This window comes from Notolabrus celidotus, chromosome 19 (genome assembly GCF_009762535.1).
Source record: "Notolabrus celidotus isolate fNotCel1 chromosome 19, fNotCel1.pri, whole genome shotgun sequence".
Taxonomy (NCBI): Eukaryota; Metazoa; Chordata; class Actinopteri; order Labriformes; family Labridae; genus Notolabrus; species Notolabrus celidotus.
The window spans coordinates 9,598,650-9,616,445 of record NC_048290.1 but is presented as its reverse complement, the minus strand read 5'-3'; the positions used below and the strand labels follow the sequence as shown (position 1 = coordinate 9,616,445).

The 17,796-nt window shown below is 39.4% G+C and overlaps 1 protein-coding gene across 1 annotated transcript in view; it reads left to right on the top strand.

Moving 5' to 3' along the window:
* The window catches only part of LOC117830879 (astrotactin-2-like), a 484,162-nt gene that overhangs the window by 237,041 nt on the left and 229,325 nt on the right, over nucleotides 1-17,796 (top strand). The window contains exon 5 of the mRNA XM_034709203.1: nucleotides 16,709-16,861. Within this exon, the coding sequence (XP_034565094.1) occupies nucleotides 16,709-16,861 (153 nt within the window). The remainder of the gene's footprint in view (nucleotides 1-16,708; nucleotides 16,862-17,796) is intronic.

The window sequence follows — 17,796 nt, the reverse complement described above, 5'->3', positions numbered from 1 at the left end:
CCCTCCGACCCCCCCCCCCCCCCCCACCACCACCACCACAACCACCACCACCACCACCACCACCACAATTGTCTAAAAGTGATGTTTAAATAAAAAAATAGCTGCTGATCTGTCTCCCCAATTCTCCTGGGCAGAATAGCACTTACAGGCTTTACAGTAGGTGTTTCCAGGTGTCTCCTGCTGAAAATAGGCTGCATGCCACAGTGGCATTGTTACTTATGAAAAATTTAGACAGAGAATAATTCTCCCATACATTTTTCAGTCACCCTCTTATATGCCTTGCAAGCAGAAAAAAATGTATTTCAATATCCTTACACGTCTGGTTTTGTTCTTTCTGCTTATCTTGTGACCTGGACTCATTTGTGTCTGTCAGTCTCGAGCCTTTCAGGAGCAGTTGGAGGTCAGAGCTTGGCCTGGGATGTTCAGCTTGCACAGCATGGGGAGACACATCCATATTTTAATATGGCCCATGGCAAGTGCCGAGCTATAGATAGCTCTTTATTCCTGTTCCCCTGCAAACAGCAGAGGCCTTGAAATATACACTCAGGGAAAAGCCAGCAGCAGGCTAAAGCATTTGACTAGAGATTGGAAATCATATGCTTTCCAGTGGCTAGGGATGACAGGACATGAGACAGTGGAGGTTTGAATAGTGCTGAGAAAAGAGACAGGATGGAGGGGCGGAGCTGGACGGGGGGTTCTGTCTGGTTTTTGGGGTATTTCTAACTCCTTTAAATCTCTCAAAGTGTACTCATTTATCTTTCTGTCTTATTTTGTTGTGTCTTAGCAATCACCATAGGAGAAAAACAACTTAAAAATATCCATAACTTTCTCTCATATTTTGCAACTCAAGACAATTTGTCAAACTTTCAGTTTCTCCCATTTAGGGGTATCCATCATTAATAATAATCTCCTGTCAAGCCTTTTGAAAGTTTCTTCCAAAACTTAGCCGCTGCTGAGTGAATTCTTCTACAATAGAGTAGATCATGTGCTTTTCCTCAAACTGAGACAATCCCTTCAAATTAGTTAACTTATTTATTGTTTTCTTTCTTTCTTTCTTTCTTTCTTTCTTTCTTTCTTTCTTTCTTTCTTTCTTTCTTTCTTTCTTTCTTTCTTTCTTTCTTTTATAGAATTATCTTCCTTTCTGTCATCTTTTTCTTCTCTTTTCCTTTCTATCATTATTTGCTGTTTCTTTCTTATTTTATCTTTTTCTTTTGTCTTTCTTCCTTTTGTCCTGCCGTTTTCTGTCTTTTTCTTTCGTCTTTTCTTCCTGTATTTTTTCTTTCTTCCTGTGTTTTTCTTTCTTACTTTCCTCCTTTATTTCTTTCTTCCTTTCTCCCTGTCCTTGTTTTATCTTCTTTTCTTCCTGTATTTTTCTTTCTTCCTGTCTTTTTTGTTTCTTCTTTTTTGCTGTCTTCCCGTCTTCCTGTCTTTTTCTTTTTCCCTTTTCCCTTTTTTCTGCTCCTCCTTTATTTTTTCTGTATGTCCGTGTTTTCAATACAAGGGCAGTGGGACCTTTTGCATCATATTTGCTAATCAATGTTTTTCTATCTGCATTAAAAATCTTCTGTTATGTAATTAAGGATATGGGTTGATAATGACCTCAGTATTAGCTTTACATTGATTAGATGATATATTGATTTAAGTGATTAATACCTCTTGATACAACGTTCACTTTCAAATTATTCCAGCTGGTTCACATGAATGACTGTAGTGTCTCAAAGCCAGACTCATCCCTGCAGTTTTTAGTAGCAATGTGCCAGGGCCTCACTAAACCTAAATCGACCTAATGTAATTCCACAGTATGGAAAGTGTAATGCTTTAGGTTGATTGCACTCTCTAACCAATCACAATCACAGTATGCAGCAACAACACCCCATTATTGTGTCCTTAGGGAACTTGTGTTATTTGCACATTTATATTTAATAGTGGTTTGTGTATTAAAATATAGACATTTTCAATCATCCAATGACAGAGCTGCACATTCTGCCTGAATGCTTCATCCCCATCCTCCTTAAAACTTGCGGTGCATGGCACATTATTTGCTGATGGCAGTGTTTACAGGGCAAATATCGGTCAATACAATGTGCGACCGATCCATCGGTGCACCCCTAGTTAGCACACACAGATAGCAGGAGAGTTTAATGAGAAATTGGTGGCCAGTGGCAGGGTTACACACAGTGTCTACATCCTGTAATCAGACTAACTGGAATTAATCCTATAAATCTGAAAAGCAGCCATTCAAGACGTCCCACTGAGAGAGATTTATCTCGACATTCATTAAGACACGGCAGCTGGAATCATGATATCCTAATATGAATTATGATTGTATGCAAGGAACCAGACTGAGCCCTAACCCCTTCAAAGTTCTCTACAACACAAACCACTTGTGAATGACAGCATCGTTTGAGCATTCTGCCGTATTATTTGTCTTTCCCCAGTCTAAATATACATCCTCTGTATTTGATTGACTGGCTCATTATTGCCCCCTTTTACACTGATTCCCTTTTATTCTATTGTCTCTCCCTCTTACTCTATGAGTATCATTCATACACATTCTCGCTCTTCTCTTCCTGTAATCACTTCCTTGTCCGCTCTTCCTGTTTAGTATATGTGTCCTTAACCATGTCTTTTCATTCCTTCCGGCTCCTGTTATCAGCTTTTAGTCATGTCCTTCCTCATTTCTTGGAATCCATTGTCGACGTATCCGTTCCTCACACACTTCTCTGGTGGTATCACTTTCTCCGTTCGTTGTTCATTTTTGGATCCCTTTGTCTTCTCTGGCACTTTTGTCTTTGTCTTTGTATCTTGTCTCACCTCTTACTCCCCTCTTGTGTACCTGTCACATTTCCAGAAGCGGTGCCGTCAAAGCTTTCTTCGAGAGCAAGACTTGACTTTTCCTGCTGAAACAATGGCAAATTTAACAAATCACAGAGGGAATCAGCTGGGATGAATCCATGTTTCCTCTCCACTGATCTCCTCTGCACTCATTTGCTCTGCCAGCCGTGAAGGGGAGGAGAGAAAAACAAGGGAACGCAGTGTGTTGGCACCCGTTGATAGTACAAGGAAAGAAAACATGTGCAAAAGGGAGTCATAAAAAGGAAATTTAATAAAGAATAGAAATCACCAGGAATTTAATTTCTTGGACTCTCTGTTCCTTTTTGTCCTCACGCAGATTTTCTCTAAATTAAAACAGCAGGGGTTTTTAGGGTCCAAAGATCTACAGAAATGTTCCCATCGTGTCCCGTGTGGATTCATCTGCTCCTGTGAATATGAATGATGTTTGGCTGCCAAACAGGATGGCTTTGAAAAGAAAAAGTCCATAACTGTCTGCTAGTTATGAAAATATGCATGTGGGAGAAGTGTTAGTAAATTGGCAATGTGGGGGTAAATGATTTTCTTTTGATTTAGTTTACTCTTGGATGTTCTTGTTGTCTTTTTTAGCATAAACTGCTGCTATATGCAGATGATACCCAACTATGTATTGGAAACGGTGACATTTTTTTCTTCCTGTGTTCTCATGATAGAATTGTCAAATGTTATTAGCTTGCTTTGTGACATACCTGATTCTGATTGGTCAAAACCCCAACAACTGATTAATTCTCGACAGAAAAAGAAACTCCAGGGACAACTTGATCATGTACATCATCAATCCACTGAAAGGAGTCTGGTACATTTCACCACTGCCTGTTGACACTGTGGCCAAAACCTTTGTTTAAGTTAGCGTTCTAAATAAGTGCTTTGCAGACGATACAGGAGTTTGTATTGGGGTCTTGGTCACCCTGTCAGGGCACATAACCACCTGCTCACTAAACATTATCCCTTGTGTTATTGTATTAAAATGAGTGGCTTTAAGCATTGCAACTTAAAACAGACAATTAATTACTTAAGTAACATCAAATCTGGAATGATACTCACACTGGCAGTCTGTTTTTGGTCTCCTAGATAGAAGTCCACATTGTGCAGTGCCTGTACTAACTGTTGCTATCTGAGTACTACCTGCTTTCTCTTTGTGGAATTTGCAGTTCTGTTCTAGTTGCCAGGGATGGCGGTAGTTGAGCTCATTCTATGGTATTGATGATCATTGTGCAGTGGGTACTCACTGCCCATGACCAATGTGCCTAAACTTCCGCGAGCCACCTCCGCTAGTCAGTTGTCTTAAATTGAGGAGTCCTCTCAATCACACCAGCTTCCCAGGGTTAATTTACTTAATAGTGTACCATTGTTTTGCTTGAAACCACAATCATAACCGAATGAGGGAGAATCATAGTCTGCTTTGTATTCTAGTATGCATTGTGCAGCAAAATGGGCCCTGACACTTCTTGAATTGAATGGCGTAAGGTCACATTCATTGGGGGATGGTGACTGGACATGCAGACATGGTGGCACATGTCTGCATGAAGCTTTAGCTAGATTATAGCGACATCCTCAGGGTGAAACAACCCTTTCTGCATCTTATACTGGCAAATTGGTGTTGTAGGTATATGCTACAAAGCCGACCTTTGAAATTTGTTTGAAAAATGCATCTTGTTCACAGTAGATTAACAACAGCATAAGGGTCAGATTGCATGCATATAATCTACCTGTACATTTTTTGCTTTGCGCTTTGAAATAACTAAGCAAGAGATACAGCTTTATATGTGATGGACTCTAGCACTACACATGTATGGGTTTCAGAGGTCTCTTGTACATCTGCTAAGTTAGATCTCAGGGTTTATGACCATCTTCTTACGAGCCCTTCTATTGTTAGAAGGGCCTAAAAATGTTGCCTTTTCTTTCTGAATACCAGTCGAGAATATCTTGAGCCTAAGAGAAATAAGGGTCAAGCACTATTTATGGACAAGCATTCATGGTCAAAGGTTTCACTTTCTGACTGACAGTAATTCCCATGGGCTGTATCAGCGATTTGGTGGAAGCCGACCTAGTCTTGTGTATTTGGCTTTTTAGAATAGGGAGTGATTCTGTGTGAATTTCCGCTGACAGAACAGCTGTTGTCCTTCCTGGTGCTGGGTATCATTTTCTGTGAAACTACAGGCATCAGATACAGACATCATAACTGCTTTAACAGTGCAGTTGTGCATCAATCGATACTTCAGTTGTTGATTGGAAGAAGTTAAATAATACCATCCACATTAAGCTTGACTTTATTTCTGTCTGAATCAAACTGAACTGATTGCAGCAGACATTGAAGTGTCAAACAATGAATACTTTGGAAATCAATTTGCACTGTGAGAAATATTTATGTTTAATCAATCTCGGAATTATCCTAAATTTAGTAAGATAATCCATTTTTTAATCTTGGTAATGTTAAAATTTAACATTTTCCCCAAGCTTAAATAACAATTTAAAATCTTTATTAAAACTAGAATGTTATCTTACATTAAGATTATGTAAGAAATTAATGTCAGCCGTTTGTGATTATGAAATATTTCCAATGTTTGAGTTTTGCTCATCGATTGCAGTTATGTTGCACGTATTGACTGGATCTTTCTCAGCCGTATTGACAGAGAAAGTTGTTTTGAAAACAGAAAGAGCTAGGTATGACTTCATTGAAACTCTGCAGTTTTGTACTTGAATTATTGCTATAGCATCGAATGTTGAAAGTGCGGTTGAGAGAGTATTCACTGATATTTTGAGTGCACATGATAACCTGTCCTCATTGTAAGAAATATTACACAGCTGTTAACCTGCCCAATAGTGGGTGGCTTGTTAATGTTAAGCCTTTTAAGGTCTGCCTGCCTAGTGAAGCTTTCCTGTCACCTTACTGCACCCATAATGCGCACCGTGACTACATGTACAGGAAAAAGCAAAAGCAGCATACTTTACATCTCTGCGTCTGCATGAGTGCATTACTCGCCAATGAAGTCCCAGGAGGGGCCAGAGTACAAGAGATGCAAAGATGGAGGCAACAAAAAAAGCAGATTGGTTTTTATGTTTAGAATGGACCATGGACAGACTCTCAATCCACATTTTTCATCTCTTGTCTTGGCAACACACACACACACCCACAATGCTGTGTGTGTTTTCTTATTATTTTCTTACAATTTGAATGGGTCTTTTGGGTTAGGTTTAGGCACCAAGACTTGCTTGGTTTGGTCAAAGCAAATTATCAACATGGTCAAGATTAGGAATATGAAATAAACACAAAGTACTTGTCTAGAAACCCTGCAAATCATGCACTCTCACCAATGTTCTCTACTGATAAGCTACCAAGCCTTTTACATGGCCCCTCATGTTCACTATACCATAACAAACAAATGAAGATAGATGGGAGCAGATGGGCAGCTAGAGCAAGTGCATCACTGGGCTTATCAAGTGGGCACCTCCATTCGCTGGTGGTTTGTCCAATTAGGCATTCTGGAACCACCCATCCCCATTGCCTGCTATCACCCCCCATTATACCCACACTCCAAAAAAGTAAAGAGCCAAACATATGTGTCTGTGGAGAGGTGATAGAAAGGGCAGGGTAGGCAGAGTCAGGGTGAGAGGCCTGTTTGAGCCGGGTTAGGCTCTACCCTCTACCTTCCCCTACTACTCTATTTTCACAAACACACCATGGTGTTATTTAATTGTTTTGTGAGGAACTACTCTTCTGATACTGACTTTGGGTTTCACATGGGAAAGTCCTGTGTTGTTAAACCCATGTAGCTCACTGATGCTACTCCCCTTCTGCATTTTAGCTCTATGTAGTTGTTTTGAGCATCTAACATTGCCACAGATGCTCAAGTTCCCTTCACCTCAACATTGGACATGGTCACTTTTGTATACAATATGTTTACACACTGATTTTACAGAATATTATTTGGTTTGACTGCAATTTTCACACTGTAGTGAACTCCAGAAAATCATAAACATAGAGTCTGGAGTCCACTTTGTGTAAAATGTTGTGCTTGCCACAAAGCCTTTTAGCAGAATACTTCATGGATAAGTAGGAACTGAAAGCCGCTGGGATATAAGAAATGCAAAGGCATTTACATACCCTGAAACATAGACCAACAATGTGACCAATAGACCATAGCAACCTTTGAAACACAAGCATGTAGCTAATAAAAAACAATGAAAGTAGACCAGGGTTGTCTTCTCCTAACTCATCCTCGTGAGACCACCAGGAATAAATTGACAGAGGCAGCATGCTGTTGACATCCACTGCTTATGAGACACTGTTAACACATATTCAGCGCTGATAAGGGAGTGACTGCAGATAAGGGAGATGGAAAGGGAGAAAATAAAGGCACCAGAGCTTTAGCTGACATTGAACTCAAAATGAGGAGCCAGTGTGGACTCAGTGCCTGGGGGAAAACAAATGTCAGAATAAAGAATTTTGGTTGCTGCTTCTGACAGAAGAGAGAAATGGGGAATAACAGGGAAATGGTTAGAGACCAACAGGGGGAAAAAAATGTGTAAAGGAGTGGACACAAAATTCAGACTCTGATGTGTCTCACAATGACAAAAAAGTTGTGTAAGAGCAGAAGTCAAGTGGCTGTTTTGCATGTTTGTGGCTCTAGAACATGCCAATCTAGCAGTATTCAGTGAGCTGTGCTATACATACTTTGTCCACAGGGGACTCCATGACAAAAACTACAAGTTCCTCTCAGGGGCTTTAAAAAATATGTTTTTTTCATAACATAAAAAAAAATCTAACACCTAAAAATCACTCTAAAGAAATATTCTATCTTTGTACTGACAGTCTCGTTTGCATTTGTAACTCATAAAGAGTCATCCATATTAATTTCAGTCTGTTTTGAAACCAACTAAAAACTCCTTACATGAGTTTTAAGATGTATCTGTGTCTTAGTGGGAAACACAATGGAAAAATAGACATTACAATGGCTTTAGTCACACATCCATGGCCAAGCATCTCTTTTTTTCCTTCAAATGGAACAAAGAAAGAGCGATAAAGAGAGCTTCAGGCGGCAATGAAATATGTACACAAGCGTTTAACCTCAAACATGCTGTCACACACTCTCAGTAGTCGAGCTAGGTCGAAGCTTAAGTGCCACCCACTCCAGCACGCCTTGTTTATTTGCTAACCACAAGTACCTGAATTAGCCTAGTGCCACCTTAAATGCCTTCAGGGACTGGAGTTCACTTAACCATGTTTGAGTGCCTGAGTTGTCTCAACACCTAAGGTAGCATTTTTAGCCTGCTGTATTAACAGTAAAGGTGAAGATCAGGCCTGTTCCATGAACACACAAAATGAATGGGTGTGTTTTTTACTTTGGGTTAACATTTGTCAATTGGAGTTTCCTGTGTTTCTTCAGTGCTTTATGCAAGAAGTGCCATAATATGTTGATATTACTGACGTGATTTTTTTTAAATGGTGTTAAAGTAATCACATGTTACTTCTACTTTTCCTTCAATAGAACTGCATGATAACCAGCCTGTTCTTATTTAAGGGCCTGTGTCCACTAACAGTTATTACACTGGCAGTGTCTAAAACAGCAATTTCAGAGTACTTCGAATCTGTGTTCACTGTTGCTTTGTTACAAAAGTTGTCTCAACTAGTTCAGCTTCCCTTAGTAGAGACTGTTATGTTTTGAATCAACAGGTATGCTTTATCTTTGCGTTTATTCTGTGTAACTTTACAAAGAAAACATCAAAATTAGTGTATAAATTGTGTCCTAGCATAGACTTGGAAATGGTATGATCAAAAAATGTATTTAAAGATCTGTAGTTTTCAGTTTTAATAAAACTTATGTGAAACTATAACCTCACAACATGCCCACCTTCCAGGTTAATGCTGTTCTGATTTTCTCTTTCAAAGTAATATAAAGCAAAGGTTCTCAAACTTTTTGAGCCAGGGACCCCTTACAGGTGAGAAAATTGTCCAAGGACCCCCTCATAACTGTAACACAGATTAAGCACATTAGTGATGTGTCATGATCAAAAGCTGCGTCTCTGAGAGCCGATGCTTTATAGTGAATCAGAAGAGCCGGCTTGCATCAAGAGAGAGAGACAGAGAGCCTGCTTACAGTTTTTTTCTGTTTGCTTGACTTGGTTCTGGTTTTGTTCTAGTTCTGTTTGCTTGAGTTCGGTTCTGGTTTGGTTCTGGTTTGGTTCTGGTTCGGTTTGCTTGAGTTTGGTTCTGGTTCGGTTCTGGTTCTGTTTGCTTGGGTTTGGTTCTGGTTCGGTTCTGGTTCAGTTTTGGTTTGGTTTTCTTGAGTTTGGTTCTGCTTCTGTTCTGGTTTTGTTTGTTTGAGTCTGGTTCTGCTTCGGTTCTGGTTCTGTTTCCTTAAATTTGGTTCTGGTTATGTTTGCTTGACTTGTTTCTGGTTTGGTTCTGGTTGTGTTTGCTTAAGACTGGTTCTGGTTCAGTTCTGGTTCCGTTTGTTTGATTTTGTTTTGGTTCTGTTTGCTTGAGTTTGGTTCTGGTTCTGTTTGCTTGAGTTTGGTTCTGGTTATGTTTGCTTAAGTTTAGTTCTGGTTCTAACCCTTACCTTAATCATGATCATAACCCTAACCTTAATCCTAATCCTAACCCTTATCCTTACCCTAACCCTAATCATAACCCTAACCCTAATCATAACCCTAACCCTAATCATAGCCCTAAACCTAACCCTAATCCTAATCATAGCCCTAATCATAACCCTAACCCTAAACCTAACCCTAACCCTAATCCTAATCCTAATCCTAACCCTAAACCTAACCCTAACCCTAATCCTAACCATAATCCTAATCCTAATCACAACCCTAAATTTATGAAGCAGCCCTAATACTCTATGGTGGGATTCAGCCCTAAATACAGTCAGTTCAGAATGAAATAAGGTATGGACTGGATTCCACAGTCTACTATAGTGCAGGTGTCTGGATTCACTCTTATCAATCTTCTAGGCAGTATTACAAGTTGTATCAACACCTGCCGCAGGGAACATCAACTCCAATCTTTAGGAACTCCAAAAAGACTAAATGTGACGGTCAGCTGAAAAGTCGAGTTGGACTCATTCTACTCATAAAGGATATATTCCACTTTTTAACACAAAAAGCTGTGTCAAACGGAGAGAACTACTCTAGCAGGGTTATGCTTGTAAAAAGTCCAGGTGGGGATACTTTTTGCTCCTAGTAGACATGCTACACAATATAACAGGGAGGTTTCTGCCCATATATTACAGTCTGGAGTTTTTCTCCTTGCTGTATATTCTAAAAGGAATGCATACTTCCACACTCAGAGAATAGAAACAAATGTAATAGGGGGAATATTTCCTGAGAAGAAACTTATATTGTTTTCTTCTGTAAACCAACAGTGTCTTTCACTTGAATTTCACCAAGTGTTCTTCAAATGCAAAGACAGGCTGTTTACCGATATAACCAAACAAAGGGGCCACCTGTTTTGCATCACTTCCTACCTTCCCACGCTTTCATGTGGGACTTACAGCGAAGTGATAAACGAACTGGGATCTGGTTGGTTTGAAGACCGCAGTGAAGATAGGGTATCTTTTGCAGCTTTGTGCCAGTAAATGTGGGGAATTCTGTTTTGGGTTGTTGTGTTTTGTGTTCAAAACCTACCCACTCACAGACATAGGTTGGTGTACACTTGTTTTTGTTTTCAACAACATTGCCAGGAGCAACACTTCTTCAGCAACTGAGTCAGTCAGCAACCTAGAAAAAAACTACTTCTTCACTTGAATTGTTTTTGTCACCCTTTATTTGTGTATTAAGAAATAGAATTTAATTAAATGTGATGGCTCCATTTAAGCGGTTTACTGCCCAGCAGGAAAACTCCATTCTAATGGTCTAGACAGAGCCCAACTTTTCACAAATGTCTAATAAAGCTGACAAATTGGTCCCACTTTTTTTTAGTATAAAGCTACATTGAATGGATATCTTTGCACTTTGGGATAATTGAGCAACATGAATGAAAACAGAAATTATAAAGCCACTGGCCACTGAATAGTCATTTACTAGCCTACCTTTTATTTCATGATGAAGATGAGACATCAATGATGTCACAGTTATCATCTGCCACACCTGCTCAACCTCTCAGCCCACTACATTTCCACTCCCCTTCGTTTACCTGAACCACACTCTCCTCATTAAGCCAACACAAATCACCTGTTTCTCATTACCTGCTGCCAGTATTTAAGTCCCGGTTTCAGCTCACTCAGTGCCAGATTGTTCTCTCTGCAAATGCAAGACTCTCCAGCACTTTTCCTCGGACTGATCTCCCGGTTTCGACCCTGCCTGTCCCCGACCTTCCTTCCTCGTTTCTGCCCTGGTAACTACCTCAGCCTTCTGTCCCCGACCAAGAGATTTGCCTGCTCCTCTTCTGTTTCCAGCCTGATCCTCCACACAGCGAAACCAGCTTCTCAACAGACATTGTGTGACCTGGTTAGTAAAGACTGTTACCTGCTGTTTCCTCCGGGCTCCAGTGTGCTGCTTTTGGGTTCACCCTCACACCCGTTACAAATGAGCTAAAAACAAAAACAAAACTTGGACCAAACTTTGTTTTGCTTTCGTTAAGAAGATGAGGTGGAACTAAAATGTCAGTGGTGTGCTGTCAGACATTCAAAATCCATGATATTATATATATTAGTGATGTGTCATTATCAAAAGCTGCGGCTCTGAGAGCCGATGCATTATAGTGAATCAGAAGAGCCGGCTTGCATCGAGTTTTTTCCTTTTGCTGCTAAGCTCTCACTGTGCTCAGCCCCAGCTCTGCTCACGGCAGAACTTTGTTTTGATTGGTTAGCATGGCGGCCATGCGGCCAATCACATGTGAGGATATAGGATATATGTGATGGAGGGGAGGCTGTGTATCGTGGCTTCATCTGTTCCTTCTGAGAGAGTCTTCTCTAAGACAGGGCAAATACTCACTGAGAGGAGAAATCGGATCAGCCCATCCAAGCTGAGGCATCTGATTTTTCTCAATGCAAACCTGCACCGAGGACATTAATAATGTTTGCTTGAGTTTGGTTCTGGTCCTGTTTGCTCAAGTTTGGTTCTGGCTCTGTAAGCTTGAGTGGGTTCTGGTTCTGTTTGCTTGAGTTTGGTTCTGGTTCTGTTTGCTTGAGTTTGGTTCTGGTTCTGTTTGCTTGAGTTTGGTTCTGGTTCTTTTTGCTTTAATTGGTTATGGTTCTGTTTGCTTGAGTTGGTTATGGTTCTGTTTGCTTGAGTTGGTTCTGGTTCTGTTTGCTTGAGTTTGGTTCTAGTTCTGTTTGCTTGAGTTTGGTTCTGGTTCTGTTTGCTTGAGTTTGATTCTGGTTCTGTTTGCTTGAGTTGGTTCTGGTTCTGTTTGCTTGAGTTTGATTCTGGTTCTGGTTCTGTTTGCTTGAGTTTGGTTCTGGTTCTGTTTGCTTGAGGTGGTTCTGATTCTGTTTGCTTGAGGTGGTTCTGATTCTGTTTGCTCAAGTTTGGTTCTGGTTCTGTTTGCTTGAGTTTGATTCTGGTTCTGTTTGCTTGAGTTTGGTTCTGGTTCTGTTTGCTTGAGTTTGGTTCTGGTACTGTTTGCTTGAGTTTGGTTCTGGTTCTGGATACATATGCAGTTTTTTGTTAATTTGTGCATTAAAAAAGTTTGATTAAAATACTAAACAAAAGTAAGAATGGTCTTGTAACAGAATAAATGCACAAAAATTAGGCAATTATAAGGCTTCTCATAAAAACACTACATTAAAGGGTTTTCAACACAAACCATTCGTTTTTGCAAAGTTAAGGTAAAATATACGGCTACAGAAGATCCTAAATTAAGAGCCGTTTGGGAGTTGAACCCTAGTAAATAATATAACCCAAGTAAATTAATGCATTCCAGTAGCCTGGCATCATTTCCTCTTCCAGAGGGCATTGGCAACAGCTAAATGGGAAAGAGCAGATTTTTAGATGTTAATGATTGTTTTCATGAATATATATCGTCCAGTTTGTTTAAAACCACCGCAATAACAACTTCAACACATCTCCCCATGACGGAAGCTGCCATCTTTGTTGTCTATAAAAAGGCTGAAGTGGCGCTCCTGTGTCGTCATCTTATATAACCTTCCCCATTTCTAAATAAAGGAATATGATTGGTCCAGTGTATCTGAAGTCGATGGATAGTCTTCCAGAATGTTAGCAGCTCTAGACCCACCTGCTAGTGAAAGGCTGGCAGCAGTGTTAATTTAGTTAATGAATATTATGATGACACATGGAGGTCAAGTACATTTTTTTCTTGATGAAGATGAGAGGTTGAGATTCTAAAAACAACTAAAAAAAACTCTGAAGAAACTTTGTTTTGTTATGTTAAATAAAGAACTAGGATTGGTCCAGGCTACCATTCCAGACCTATTATACATAAGACCATCTCCAGAGCATATCTACTTGATCATGAACACAGTACTTGCAGCAAATATCACATGAAACATCTGCTGTTTGCTCTCTCCCAACAGTACATACAATAGATTATGGACCATAGGGTCGCTACTGACTCGTTCAATAAACTGTGTGCTTCAGTGTATTTGACTCTTATTAAGCAGTTGGCTGCCTTCCGGGCATCTTTGATCAATTATAACACAGGGATTTAAAATTTCATACACTATTATAGAAATATCTCCCAGAAAGTATATATCCAGCCCTCCGGCTATAGAGAAGAACAGATACATAAAAAATCAAACACTGCTGAACATATTTTACTCCTTAGTCAATATTGAATGAAGTTGTGGTTTGATACCACATATCTTGAGAGTGGTTGTGTTCAAGTCAACAACTCATACAAAAGTTGAGATGGAATAACAGGAAACTGAAGATTTGAACAAAGCTGCTTTTTTTTAGGGTCAACTTGAGTGTTTTGCATGGATAAGACATTTATCTAAAACCCCAAAAGAAGAGCTCCACATTGTCAAAGCTGATGCATTTTTAAGTTGTACTTCCATTTATTTAACTGTTGAAGGAGTTAAGCGACGTTTCAAAGAAAAATAAATGAGGTACTGCTCAAGGTTTATTCAAGAAGCACTGTCGTTTGTTCCTCTGGTGAAGTGGAACAAAAACTTTGCAAACTTTAGAAAGTGTCTTTAACTTGAGGGTTCAAGGTTTTCTCACTGTCATTACACAGAACAGGATTGCCAACAGCTGTCCCTGGAATAAGGTCATGGCCACTTTGCATCATCTTTTGCATCTGGTTATGGCAGCCCATTACCATACACAAACCAACAGCAATTCCCTGCTGAAGGAACATAGCCCATAGAAGAGCGAACGGAGTGCAACCACAAATTAATCTAGAGAAATATGTGTTATTGCAAGGATAATATTTGTTCACAACTCACAGCAACACTTCTATTATTGTTAGCTTTCCATTTATAATCTCAAAAACAATACAACTGCTCCTGCCTCTTCACTCTCACCCCCCATCATCTTCATCTTCCTCCTTCTCGGCTCTCACTGGCTCATCGGCATGCATGATGAGGCTTCCACTGGGAGCAACACATCACCATTATTCATGGAAAGAGTACACCTCCGAGCCAGACTGACAGATCAAAAGATGTTGGTGATAGGTTGGGGTGGTGGTGGTTAGGGTGATAAATAGCCCCCTTCTTTTGGAGATGGCTTTGCTGCTGTAAGTTTGGGGACAGAGCTGCTTTCAGTTTTTCAAGCGGTTGCAGATAAGCTACCACACGGTGCAGACAATCAATTTCTTAATCCTCACTCAGACTCTGTCGGAGCCAAGATGTGTGTTTTGTATGTTTTTGTTTGATTTACTTGGTAACACTTGATATGTATTAACCTGTTACATGTCAAACTTTTTATTATGAGTTTACTTTTAGTTTATCTGCCCCATATTACATTTTGTATTGGAATGATGGAACTTGTTCTGTATACATGACATTCAGTAGTGGTGATGCTATGAACTTAAAAAGCAGGGAAGTCCCTACGCAGCTAATTACCATGTCGATTGAATGGAAATTTAAAATGCAACTAACCTACATATTTAAAGGTAAGAAAAGACTCAGAAAACTGTCAAACTACACACAATTTATTTAACATAGCCAAACATCTCAGAGTTTGAGTAAATTATGTCAAATTGGTTTGATGAGTGTGCCTAACAATAGCAAAGCTAGCACCACTAGCCCTCAGTCCTCCTTGCAGGTTAATGTCCACATGGCTGTGAGGGTTACACATGGCTCGGTCAAGTGGTTATATGCCAGTTCAACCAGACATAGTCTACATACAAATTTATCTCTATTCTCTAGATCATAATACTGGAAAACAGCTATGCTTCAAGATGCCACCTGTGCTTGTTTGCATCAAGGTAGTAGCCATTACCCAGAACTACAGTCCAAATTAGTGGTGGTGGGTGCACTACAGTTCAGACACATCATATGACCAGCATTTCAGGCCTACAATGATAAAAATATTAATTAGTTTAACCAATGAGTTTTTCTGGTGCCAACTAGCGGGGATGTCATGGTTTTTGTTAGTCAACTAAAAGCACACAAACACATTTTGTGGTACTACAATGATGTACCAACAAAGTTGACATGTCAACATCCTCAGCTTGAAGACAAGACCTCAGTCTGTTATTTAGATGTCCACCAGCTGAGAAAAACCCACTCAGAAAGCAGTTGAACGAGTTACTCTGTTAACTGGTGACTTCCAGCTAAAGTGTCTGCGATTGTGGTCGTTACAAGAGCGGGTGAAAGTGGGAAGAATTCTTAAGGAGGACTCTTTATTTAGGAGTTCATTAACATAGCTGATAACAATTTTTTTATATTACGTTGCAAAAAGACTTACAGTATACCACTCTCAATAGCCTCCTATCCAGCTTCCCTGCTATCAGTATTGCAGGACTACACTAATAAAAATATTGATGATATGTTTAATCCACTTGTGATCCTGGTGCCGTCTGTTGAGGACAACGATGTTTCATCACTTTCATCATCATCATTTAGTCAACTAAAAGTGTACACCCTACTAAAATGTATAACAATTGACTACCATATTGAAAGTGAGATATTGTACTCATTGGACCTCAACCCTGACCTTGTGTCTGGAACTTATTTCCCAGTGTGTCCAACATTGGGTTATTTACATACAGTGAAATTAGGTTTGAAAGTGTGTCACTGCAAACTTGAGAATTTCACTTCATTTGATCCAATACTTAATCTGATTTAAGTAGTTGTAACAAAGGCTGTAGATACATGTGTAGTTTAATAACCTTATCTTAAAGGAATGCACATTTTCCAACCTGTTTGAATATGCCAGATACAAAACAGAGTGAAAATCTCAACTAATAATTAGTTTCTTTGTTGGCTTAATTGAGCCAGAACACATCTATAAAATTGTAGCATTTCATGTCCTTTCCATTTGTGATTTTCCACTGTAAGAAAAAAGGGCAGCAAACTTCTCACTCAGCTCACTCCCTTTTTCCACACAGCCATTTGTTTTGGAGTCATTCATCAGGAAGAGTGAAACTGAGCCATCAGAGGAAGCGTTGGCACAATCCCTGTAGAGATGAGGCAATATTGAATTGATGGAATCATTTAAAGGGCTGAAAAAATGGAATAGAAGAAATAATACTGTGCTGCTTTTTATTGTGCGTCTAAATGGGACAGCCAAGAGGCTCATGATGCATTTTGTACTCTAATCTTTTAGCTTTCCAGAAAAAAAAAAAAAGCTTTGTTTGGGTGTTTGACTTTCCAACTGTGCATATATGTTATATTATCTTGTGTGTCTGTCACTACTTGCAAAGTGATTTCCACTTTAAAGCCTTTGGACATTCCTGCCATTTTCACTTTGGATCTCTGTTTCACAGCCATAGACCCAAACACAGAGTCGGTCGAAGATTTGATGCAGAGGTTCCAGGACAGTTTTCGGGTTCCCAACACGCCGACGGACATGTCTCACTACCAGCACGCCATCCACAGCTCATCGACAGGCCGCCGGAGGGTGCCCAGCCACACCAGAGGTAGGACAAAAAGACAATTAAAAAGATAACAGCTCTGTTGACAGAATGTTACATTCCTTGCAGGCCTGTTACTTTAATTTTAATATAATTTTCCTTTTTTAAATAAGTCTTGTTAAGTATTAGTTACCAAACTTTTGTATTCAATCTGAAGTCTAAACAACTTATTCATAAGGACATTCTCTTTGTGTATTTTTTGCTACCTTCTGTTACTAGTGTAGATACTAGATGCAGTTAAGTGAATGACACAGAAAAAAACAGGGGTTGACTTTCCTGAGCCAGGTTCATAATATCTTAACTTGAAGCTTCTGTGAAGAACTTTCAGTTTGTGTTATTTTTTCACTTTTTAAGTTACCAAAAAAAAAAACATCCATGGAATCAAGACATCAAATGACTACCATAAAGTCAGTCTTTCTGCCGATGACATACTGTTCTTCTTACAAACCCTCATTCATCCCTTCAAGAAACTATTAAACTCATAGCGACATACTCCAACATTTCTGATTACTCTATAAACCGATAGAAATCTGCACTAATTTCACTACAAGGTACCTCTTCTCTCTCTTTTGACATCTACCCTTTGCCACCTCATTAAGACATTACATTTATTCAGTTATTTTTTTGTCATAAATAGGCATTGTTATTGATTTCAGTGTGTTTTGTAAACAACTAACATTTCCTAACAGTAGCTTTAACTTGAAACAGTGAGCAAATTTATCCTGTATTTTCACATTTGCCATGAATACCACATACCAATATCTAACCTACTTTACAAGCTTGCATTTATGTTTTTTGAGGCAGTTCATACAAACAGTTCAAGTATCATCTCAACAGAACAACTTCAGGAAAATCAGATTTCAATTTACTGAGAATATTGAGATTACTTTTTTTTGCTTTAACACCCTGAAAGATTGGCCTTGCAAAATAACTCTAACCTC